The sequence below is a fragment of the Abramis brama genome (genome assembly GCF_963993115.1).
Source record: "Abramis brama genome assembly, chromosome: 1".
Taxonomy (NCBI): Eukaryota; Metazoa; Chordata; class Actinopteri; order Cypriniformes; family Leuciscidae; genus Abramis; species Abramis brama.
Window position 1 is genome coordinate 15,577,254 of NC_139963.1, and position 12,078 is coordinate 15,589,331.

Consider the following 12,078-nt stretch of genomic DNA (forward strand, 5'->3'; position numbering starts at 1 on the left):
CGGTTACACTTGTGTAGCTGAATAACTGTTAATGTGTTGCGTTAACATACCGGACACCTACTCAGCCTGTTGTTCTGTGTGCTACTGTGTAGTTGAATAACTTGCCTTTCCATATTAAATGTCTGTTCTTGGTCTTGGATTTTGTGAAATAAATTTCTAAATAAATGCGACTTATAGTCCAGTGCGACTTACATATGTTTTTTTCCTCTTCATGACGCATTTTTTGACTGATGCGACTTATACTCCGGAGCGACTTATAGTCCGGAAAATACGGTAGTTGTTTTTCTTTTCCCATTAAAACCAAAGATGTTCATCAGTGATTGTTTGTCAAAAGCATGGACACGTAATTTGTTTTGAGATTTCAGCGGAACGAATAGAGAGTCTCCGCCACGGTGTTGAGCGACAGATTGAAGTGAAGTCTGTGTGACGTGCACGAGCGCCAAGAAAACACTGTTGCCCTTCGCCACTGATAACAGCGGTAACAAACACTCAGCATGATTTAAAAACATTGGCAGATTCAAGGGTTGGGGCCAGAGGGGCACTGGCCCCAACTGAAACCTGATTGGCCCCTGAAGTGCCCCTGCCCTGTCACTCATGATCGCTGATCTACGTCAATTCAACCCGCGTAGGACGTGCATTTATTGCACAGACGACACAAGAGCATTTAACGTAAGGGTCTAAAATGAATGTGCAGTTCAGTTGAATGATAAAGTTTGCGCTCTTTAACTTAATGCTGTTGAACCTATAAACCTTCTCCATGTCCGTGCCATCACCATGTTGCCCGACCGAAAGAAGCTGCCATTTCTGTTGCACACTAAAAACATCAATCATCAAATGAAATTAAAATAAAACGAAACTCGCTTGTTATAATTACAAATGACTTGCTTCTAGCTTCTGACCTGCTCCTCAATACTAGTTTGACTTGATGTTATTCATCAAGTAAACATTACTCTGTCATTCATGAGCTCGGGACTTGTAATTATGACACATACAGTAAACACAGCAGTAAAGTGTGTGTGTGAATGAGGAAGCTGCTTCATAGACACGCCTATTTTACACACGTCACTCAAACACAGAACCAGGAAACTATTTCATCTCCTCAGTTCAGAGAAACAGAAACTGAAGTGTTGTTGAGCTGTTGTGTGTTTGTGTCTCTCTGTATTCATGCAGTAAAATGGCAGAAGCCAGAATTTCAGTGGATCAGGATGAGTTCACGTGTCCAGTGTGTCTGGATCTCCTGAAGGAACCAGTGACTATCCTCTGTGGACACAGTTACTGTAAGATCTGTATTACAGACTGCTGGGATCAGGAGGATGAGAAGAGAGTCTACAGCTGCCCTCAGTGCAGACAGACCTTCAGTCCAAGACCTGCTTTAGCTAAAAACACCATGCTAGCTGAAGTGGTGGAGAAACTGAAGAAGACTAAACTTCCTGCTGACTGTTACGCTGGATCTGGAGACGTGGAGTGTGACGTCTGTACTGGAAGAAAATACAAAGCCGTCAAGTCCTGTCTGGTGTGTCAGGAATCTTACTGTCAAACTCATTTTGACCGTCATGAGGAATATCACTCTCGTAAGCCACACAAAGTGATTGATGCCACTGGACGACTGCAGGACATGATCTGCCGTAAACATGATAAAGAGCTAGAAATGTTCTGTGTCACTGATCAAGAATGCATTTGTGTGCGGTGTAAAGAGTATGAACATAAAAACCACAAAACTGTATCGACTGCAGCACAGAGGACAGAGACACAGGTATGAACTGAGAGGGATTGAGCACACGGTGTCTTCATTTACTCAGTCATTTACTCATGTTGTTCCAAACCGGTTTGACTCACTTTCTTCTGTAGATTGTAAAGATGATATTTTGAAGAATGTTTCGTCTATTTTACTCTATACATTGAAAGTCAAAGAGGTTCAAAAGTTTCAAGCTCCAAAAAGGATAAAAAACATAGAAGTAATCTTAACCACTAGTGGTTTAAAAACGAAGTGTGATTAATTGTATTGACGTGCACTTGTAGTAAAAGTATATTTAAAAGATAAAACTGTACTTGCAGATAATATAATATTACTGAAATGAAAGGCTATTTAAGTGCACTTAAAGGGTCATGAAACCCCCTCTTTCAGCTCAAGTCTAGCTCACAATCTTTTTGAAAAATGGGTAACACTTTACTTGAAGGGGTGTGCATAAGACTGACATGACACCGTCATAATCATGACATGACACATGTCATAAATATGAAGGAGGTCTTATGCATGTTTATGACAACTGTCATTAAGTGTCATTCGCTCAATTATGACATTTTTAATGCAAATATGACATTGTGTGAGATGTCTTTGTTATGGCAACTTGACATTACTAAGACAACACAACCTGTCATAAATATGTCATAAACATGACATAGCAGATTAATTATCAAACTTAAGAAACCACTTAGGCTTTAGGGGTTAACATTTCATTAAACTGTCATGTGGTTGGTCTTGACATTGGCTGTCATGAAGCCATTATAACATTTTAATGACAAATTAAATTTGTACCACTGTACTTGAGGTCAAGAAAAACATTCATGACAGTGTTATAATGGCTTCATGACAGCCAATGTCAAAACCAACCACCTGACAGTTTAATGAAATGCTAACCCATAAAGCTAAGTGGTTTCTGAAGTTTGATAATTCATCTGCTATGTCATATTTATGACAATTTATGCTGTCTTGGTAATGTCAAGTTGTCATGACAAAGACACTGACTGGTTATGATGTATTGGTTTATGTCAAGTTGTCATAACAAAGACATCTCACACAATGTCATATTTGCATTAAAAATGTCATAATTGAGCGAATGACACTTAATGACAGTTGTCATAAACATGCATAAGACCTCCTTCATATTTATGACATCTGCCATGTCATGATTATGAAGGTGTCATGTCAGTCTTATGCACACCCCTTCAAGTAAAGTGTTACCGAAAAATGCTACTTAAATGGGCGTGGATGGCTGTGATAAGAAGGGAGGGGAGTGGGTGTGGTATGGCACGGCAGGAGAGAGGAGAGAAGGGGAAACTGTTATCGCCAGTGGCCCATGCATATCGACTGTCACTAAAAATCAGTGGTAAACCGTGAGGAAATGCTCGATTTTTTTTTTTTTTATAGCTGGCAAAGTTAAAGTCTAATGAAATACACGAACACCTTATTTTTGTCTTTTCAAAAGTAACTGAATGCCCTGCTACATATATTAGCAAATTAAGCATTCGTTCCATACACTTGAGGTAGCCTATTATCGAAATATCTAAATTTTAATAACGAGTGATTATTTAACAAAAGGCAAGTAAAACGGCCAGGGTTACATTTTAGACACACACACACAGACACACACACACACACACACACACCTCTGAAGCGATAGAGTCCTCGGAACCGCATCACTCGCAAGACTAAACCTGCATTGGTGTACAAGGCCGAAGTCCATCATTCTCCCGTTGAATGGTTGCTACACACACATAGTTTAGATGTGTCCGTGGTTGATGGCCAACCGCCCGCAGTCAGAGTCCAGCCCGGGCAGAATCGCGGGGAAAGATGCACTGGAACTTTTGCACCACGAAAACAAACGCGCGTCCCATCATTGCTCTCTCATCTACTACGCGATATCACAGTTTGACATGTCATTGGAAAGTTCCACGTGGTGTAATGAATAATTAAGAGCAAGTGTCTTCTCATTGGATAAGAAAACTCAGTACATGAATAATAATGAGACACCGATGAGTCATCAAAGTGCTCTAGACATGATCAGAGCCTGTCTACGGAGAGCCTGCCCACTCCCTATTAAGTCCTATTGTACCGAATTTTGGTCGTAGTTCCACCAGAGTTCCACTGGGGGCGATCGCCCATGAGTGCAGAATGAATGGGAGTCTATGGGACTAGATGGCTAAATTTGTCTCTTTCACCCGATTGCCGTTGAGAAATCTCAGATTCGATAGTAGGTTTTGCAAGTTCAACATGGGTTATAGATCGAAAGTTGAATGAACGAGTACTTATGTCCTTTCGATTTCTTACAGGTTGAGTTGTTGTCAGGGTTCGAAATGACTTAGGACTCTTGGGGGGGTCCCCTAAAATTGAATTATTAAATTATGAAAAATTCTGAAGACTACCTTGCTAGGAAGACTAAATAAAATTATATGGAGCAGTGTTAAAGTATTGAAGGTGGGATAATGGTCTTGGGATGTTTTTCATGGTTTGGGCTAGGCCCAGTATTGTAGTGGTGTCTGGAAAAGTGGCTATAATCTAACAGGTAACCCTCTAACTCTGAATAAAACATTTTAAAAGATAATTGCGACTTTTTATCTCACAATTGCGAGTTTACATCTCGCAATTCTGACTTTATAACATGCAATTGCGACTTTATTTCTTACTGAGAAATAAAGTCAGAATTGAGAGATATAAAGTCAGAGTTGCGTGAAATAAAGTCGCAATGGCGTCATATAAAGTCAGAATTCTGACTTTTTTTAATCGCAATTGCGACTTTATATCACGCAATTCTGACTTTATAACACATAATTGCGAGTTTATAGCTCGCAATTCTGACATCTTCTCTCAGAATTGTGAGATATAAACTAACAATTGTGAGATATTTAAGTCCAATTCTAAGGAAAAAAAAGACAGACTTTTTTTTTTTACCTCAGAATTATAGGCCTATCTCACAATTCTGATTTTATAACACGCAATTTCGACTTTATATCATGCAATTCTGACTTTATATCTCCCAATTGCGTATTATAAAGTCAGAATTGCGAGATATAAACATGCAATTCTGAGAAAAAAAGTCAGAATTTCAAGTATATTTCTCGCATTTGCGACTTTATATCTCATAATTCTTACTTTATAACACGCAATTGCGACTTTATATCACGCAATTTTGACTTAATAACACACAATTGTGACTTTATATCACGCAATTCTGACTTTATAACCTTTAATTGCGACTTTATATCACGTAATTCTGAGATAAAAAGTCAGAATTACCTTTTTTATTTTTCACTCTGTGGCGGAAACAAGCTTCCATAGTCTGCTGTTAGCTGGCAGATCATTAATGAAAAAGAAGTAGCTATACGCTTAAGTGTATTGACATGCACTTCATGTATGCATTGACATGTAGTGTACTTCAAATTAAAAGTATGTTTAAAAAAAAAGTGTTCTTGCAGATAATATAATATTAATGAAATTAAAGGCCACTTAATTTTAGTTTATACATTGTAAGTCAATGGAGTAAAAAAAGTTTCAAGCTACAAAAAGGAGAAAAAGCATAAAAGTAATCTAAACAACTAGTGGTTAAAGAAAGGAGTACGCTTAAGTGTATTGACATGCACTTGTAGTGTACTTCAAAATAAAAGTATATGTAAAAAAAAAAAAACACTGTACTTGCAGATAATATAATATTAATGAAATGAAAGGCCACTTAAGTGCACTTAAAGAGAGTCAACTTTCATGACTGTTTCATAAGTACAGTTTATAAAGTACACTTTTTTATAATGTAAAATTAATTCAAATCATTGATAAACTCATGTATGTGGAGCCCAAATCAAATATGATGACATCAGAAACATCAAACTTCACTGGTGTTTGTGTCATGACATCATGGTGTTTAGTCATGTGACTGTGACATGAAAGAACCAATGAGGTTTGATGTTATTGACGCGTCACCATATTTTATCTGGCCTCTGTAAACAGCTGAGACATTCTTCTAAATATCTTCTGTTGTGTCTCACAATAGACAGAAAGTCATACAGGTTTGGAGCGACATGAGGGAGAGTAAATGATGATACTAATGATATAAAACTAGGCACTGATGAAATACTGCTGACATTCATTTCAGGAAACCATGAATCTGTGGTTTGAACCAGACAGTAAAAACTTACCATGCAAGATCTTTAACCACTTCACCAACTCTGGATTCATGTAACTTTAATGTTTGTATGACAGTAGTTTTATGTGTCATTCCCTGTCATTGGTTTGTCCTCCAGAAACAGCTGAAGGAGACGCAGATGAAGATCCGTCAGAGAATCCAGCAGAGACAGAAAGATCTTCAGCATCTGAGAGAGGCTGTGAAGTCTCATAAGGTGAGTCTGGAGAAGAAGAGAAGTTTGAGACGTCTCAGTTTGGACTCTGTCAGTCGTGCTGAAGCCACTGTGTGATTGTGATGTGTGTGTAACAGCGCTCTGCACACACAGCAGTGGAGGACAGTGAGAGGATCTTCACTGAGATCATCCGCTCCATTGAGAGAAGCCGCTCTGAGGTCACACAGCGGATCAGAGATCAGGAAAAGACTGCAGTGAGTCGAGCTGAAGGACGACTGGAGCGACTGGAGCAGGAGATCAATGATCTGAGGAGGAGAGACGCTGAGCTGGAGCAGCTTTCACACACACAAGATCACATCCAGTTCCTGCAGGTAACAGAGATCTAGAAGAACAGGATCATAGTGGACTTGAGCAAGATCCTGCTATGACAGAGAAACATTTCATGAGAGCAGAATGAGCCGTTGACTGAGATGTTGTCAGGAATTCAGTCAGATTCAGTCAAGTGTTGTGTTATCATATAATCATCAGTCAGACTCTCATCTGATCATCTTCTGTTTAAAGAGACACACTTACAAAGCCCTGGGAAATTTACCATTAAATATTAACTCATTTTTCCTTCTGGTTTCTTCTGTCTTGATGAAATCAGTGAACTTGATGGTATCAATATCCAGCCAACTAGATTTTTCATCCTCTTTTAATGATTAAATAATAATTTCAGTAATTGGCACCAAAATTGGGTCAGGTGATCTTCAAAGTTGATAATATTGATAATGTTGATAAAATTAAACAAACAATTTTCAATAGAAATTACATTGAGTATATTTTAGTTTATCATAAATGTGTGTCAGTTCATTCAGCATTAACTAACCATATTTCAAAGACAAAAGAAATTTTTTTTTTTTTTTTTTTTTTATGATATTATTAAGTGTCAAATACTAGAGTTTGTAGCATTAAATGATGAATATGAGAAGAATGTGCTGATTGTGTGAAAGTGCTGGATTGAAGCGAGTCACTGAAGAGAAGTGAAGTCAACAAGAGCCGCTCAGATCTGATATAGTGCAGGTTATTGGCTGAAGTGTGGAGATGATGAGTTTTGATTTCTGTTTTCTGTAGAGTTTCCAGTCTCTCTCAGCACCTCCTGAATCTACAGACGAACCCGACGTTTCCTTCAGTTCTCTCTCCTCTTTTGATGGCGTGAGAGAATCTGTCCGTCTGCTGAGAGACAAACTGGAGGATTTCTGCAAAGAGGAGCTCAAGAAGATCTCTGATAGAGGTAAAGTCCTGCGCCTCGTTTATACAGACGTGTGGAGAATGATCCTAAATGTGAACGTACAACAGTTTCTGAAATGTTCCTATGATTTATAAAACATGCGCACAAATAATTGTCCAAAACACATCCCACTTTATAAATCACAGTTCATCTTTAATTCAAGTGCATCAACTCTACAGAACAGCCACAAACATCCCTTGATGGTTTAGAAGTAATAAATATTTATGTATATATTGAAATTGAAATCCATTGAAATTTAGGATTGAATCCGATACGTGTGTTTTATATATGAGGCATCTGGAGATTCTTCTGTTCTCAGAAATGAGTCCTGCATCATCTAATATCAGATTAGAAACGTCTTAGAAATGGATGTATTTTATCTTGTCATTTCTCTTCACACTGTTCATGTCTGTTTATTTCCACAGTCACATTCACCAACATGAATCCCAAGACCAGGAACGACTTCCTACAATGTAAGTCACTGAGAAACAAGCAGAAAAACTCACTGAATGTGTTCATGTTCTTCCTGTAGAAGGAGAAATAAACATGATAGAAGAGTTTTATAATTGATCATGTAAATGATGATTTGCACAGGATATCTGATCAGCTGTACTGAGACACTGACTACGTTTACATGCAGCCAATAACCCGTTCAAAACCGGGATATTAGCAATAACCCGGTCGCGCACGGCCATGTAAACACCGGCAAAAACCCGGATATGCTCATATCCCGGTTTTTAAAAACCCGGATATTACCCCTGGGGTACCCCTTTTCTAACCCGAATATTTGGTCATGTAAACGCGTATCGGCATATCCCCATCAAAAGGAACATTGATTTGTGTTCTGCGCATGTTCTATTCGCAAGGAATCTTGGTCTTTTGAGTAGAGACGGCGCATACAGAAACCCGCGTGCAGTATACCGGAAGTAAACAAGAAGTAGAGGTTAACATGGCGAGACGCAGCACAGCACCACACTTTTGGAGCGAGAAGGAAAGCGCAAACAAAGGCGATCGCTATCTGCCCCGAACTATTCATTATCCGCGTGTTGCTGCTGTTGTTGTTGTCTTTGGATACAGGAAGAAGAATTGGAAATGACGCATATTGCGTCTTAAGGTTGTCCGTACGTCCTGACGCTAACCGTGCGTCGCCGTTTACATCGGGATATTCCCAACTGATTACAAATTCCATGTATACAGGAGTAGGGTGATTCTCTGAATTGGGTGCCCTTCAAGTCCCCCAAACTTACTTCAAAGATTTTCAATTGAAGGAAATCACAAAATGCATTTTAACACTGTCAATTAATAGAACCAGGTGCCTTTGCATTATAATGCAACACAATTGCTTTTTTTATTTTTTTATTTAAAGATAATGGGTTGCCTAAGTAGTAGACAACAAGCATGTTTGCATGTCCTCACTAACCATAATTACATTTTCATTGAATATCAAACAAATAAAAAGTGCAGTTAATACCAAAATGTTGCTGCTAATATAATCATGTTGGTCTACTTTAACTAAAATATACATATATATATAAAAATGCATTAATTGTATGTGAAATTGCAATATTTATACACGTCCTCCAGTTTGTTTTCAACCCCGTCACGCCATACTATTTACCCCCCTATAAAAATAATGGATCAATCCCTGTGGCATCACATCCAAGAATTGACATCACACAAGTCTCTTGAAGAACATGCTGCAAAGAAAGGCAAGTGTCAGTATCTTTTCTTACCTATATTTCATGTTTTTCACTGTCAGATTAGGATTGTCAGGCTCAACATTTCAACTCTGTTATATAACTAAATGATAGTAAATATAACTAAATGATAGTAACTTCAACCCCGTCACATTTTTTAGTATAACAGGGTGGAATCGTTGTGACAGGGTTGAATGTTTGACACTTCTTAGTAGATTACACAATTGTAGACATGCTGTATTGTGATGTGAACTGTCAGAAATAATCGATTATGGTATTTTATGTTCAATATTTTCAGACATCCCAATGGCAAGAACAGCAGCAGAGAGGCAAAGACAGTACAGAGCAAGAAGGGATGCAGATGCAGAGAGAAGAAAATGTTTGTTTGTTTTTGCCAACTTTAATAAAATAAAATGTTATTGAATGTGATATCATTAATTTTTTACAGGTAAGAAATCCATACTATATTGAAATAATGATCATCACTTCAACCCTGTTATCATTTTCAACCCCGTTATGCTGAGTTCAACCCTGTTATTTGATAGTTTTTATTAATATTTTCGTGATAAGAAGACAAATTAGGTCAATGTTTGTTTTGCTGTGTGCAGAATTTACAGGACAGTCAGAAAAAATATGAAAGCCTAATTAAATCCTAATGTTAATGCATATTTTGTGATAAGATATGAAGACCAATGTTAGATACAGTTTTCATGACCTGATTTGGTATTCATATGGTGAGTATTTAAAAATAAAATTCTACATGCAATAAATGATATTAAACAAGGGACATCTCATTGAAAAGCTTCTACAAAAATTTACTTGAAAATCTTTTAAAATCATATTTAAACAGGGTCCAAGTGGTCTGTGACGGTGTTGAACTCCAATACAACTTTCAGTAAGAAAAAACACTCAATATCGATTAGAATTTCATGCCTGAGGTGGGAAAATATATTTTCTTGAAGGTTTGACTAATCCACTATCACATGAAATGATCAGAAATATAACTATTTAAAGTATATATATAAAAAAAAGGTATGACCCAAAAGGCACCCATCTCAGAGAATCACCCAGTAACTCTCTCTGCTCACGCATGTAAACGGGTTATTCCGAATGTTTCAGAAACCCAAATAGTGACCTTAACCCGACCATAACCCGGATATTGGCTGCATGTAAACGTAGTCACTGACTACGTTTACATGCAGCCAATAACCCGTTCAAAACCGGGATATTAGCAATAACCCGGTCGCGCACGGCCATGTAAACACCGGCAAAAACCCGGATATGCTCATATCCCGGTTTTTAAAAACCCGGATATTACCCCTGGGGTACCCCTTTTCTAACCCGAATATTTGGTCATGTAAACGCGTATCGGCATATCCCCATCAAAAGGAACATTGATTTGTGTTCTGCGCATGTTCTATTCGCAAGGAATCTTGGTCTTTTGAGTAGAGACGGCGCATACAGAAACCCGCGTGCAGTATACCGGAAGTAAACAAGAAGTAGAGGTTAACATGGCGAGATGCAGCACAGCACCACACTTTTGGAGCGAGGAGGAAAGCGCAAACAAAGGCGATCGCTATCTGCCCCGAACTATTCATTATCCGCGTGCTGCTGCTGTTGTTGTTGTCTTTGGATACAGGAAGAAGAATTGGAAATGACGCATATTGCGTCTTAGGTTGTCCGTACGCCCTGACGCTAACCGTGCGTCGCCGTTTACATCGGGATATTCCCAACTGATTACAAATTCCATGTATACAGGAGTAACTCTCTCTGCTCACGCATGTAAACGGGTTATTCCGAATGTTTCAGAAACCCAAATAGTGACCCTAACCCGACCATAACCCGGATATTGGCTGCATGTAAACGTAGTCACTGATGATACATTGTTCAGATACATTAAAAGATCAGACAGATTCATAATTCCTGATTCTGATGTGTTTTCTCTCCATCAGATTCCCATCAGCTGACTCTGGATCTGAACACAGTGAATGAATACCTCAGTCTGTCTGAGAGGAACAGAGTGATTACTTACACTGACACACAACAGTCGTATCCTGATCATCCAGACAGATTTGATCAGTGGTGGCAGGTGTTGTGTAGAGAGAGTGTGTGTGGACGCTGTTACTGGGAGATTGAGTGTAGTGGTGAATATGTGTATATATCAGTGTCATATAAGAGCATCAGCAGGAAGGGATGGGGTTGTGGATTTGGATATAATGATCAGTCCTGGAGTTTGGAGTGCTCTTCCTCCAGATACTCATTCTGGCACAATAACATAGAGACTGTTCTCCCTGTAAAGTCCATCAGCAGAAGAATAGGAGTGTATGTGGATCACAGTGCAGGAACTCTGTCCTTCTACAGCGTCTCTGACACAATGAGCCTCATCCACACAGTCCAGACCACATTCACTCAGACGCTCTATCCTGGGTTTTGGGTTTATACTGGATCATCAGTGAAACTGTGTTGATGTTTCAGAATAGACTGTAGAGAGATTTTACCCAGAATACTTTGAGCTGATAAATCAGTAACAGTGAGATGTTACAGAGACTCTTATTTTAATTTTCATTAATATAGCTGAACTTCTGCTACTGAAATAACACATTAGAATAAATGTGTGCATTATTTTTTATTTTTTATTGCTAACAAGCATCGGTCGATACTGAAGCCTCATCTTCAAAACTCTTCACACATTCAGTGAAACAGAAGTCTATGCCAAACTGTGAATATTTTTTCACTGCTTTTGTAGTGTGGTTAAAAATATCAATATGATTTATGCAATACTAAACAAAATGGTATGCGAGTTTATTGTTTTGTTGGTTAACTGGAGAAAAATAAATTGTAATTCAAGAAATGTCCACTAGGGCGAAACCAAAGGCTGCAGGCAGTAGCTGATAGCGCCTTTTTTTTTGACGCTCTTTTTTTATTTATTTAAAATTATAACAACAACATTTCAGTCTTTCCAGTTCACATTCGTTATAATAATAACAATACAATACGTTAAAGGTTGAAAAAACAAACAGATTTGTGACAGATTTGTATCCCATG

General features: G+C 38.3%; 1 protein-coding gene across 1 annotated transcript; it reads left to right on the top strand.

The window, feature by feature from the left end:
* The first annotated feature begins 1,064 nt into the window (after positions 1 to 1,064).
* On the top strand, positions 1,065 to 11,791 carry LOC311086734 (tripartite motif-containing protein 16-like protein). Its single transcript, XM_084119762.1, has 6 exons — positions 1,065 to 1,753; positions 6,013 to 6,108; positions 6,204 to 6,437; positions 7,180 to 7,339; positions 7,762 to 7,809; positions 10,986 to 11,791. Exons 1-6 carry the CDS (start codon positions 1,175 to 1,177, stop codon positions 11,498 to 11,500), a joined length of 1,632 nt encoding a protein of 543 aa, XP_083975888.1. The 5' UTR covers positions 1,065 to 1,174; the 3' UTR covers positions 11,501 to 11,791.
* Positions 11,792 to 12,078: the final 287 nt, after the last annotated feature.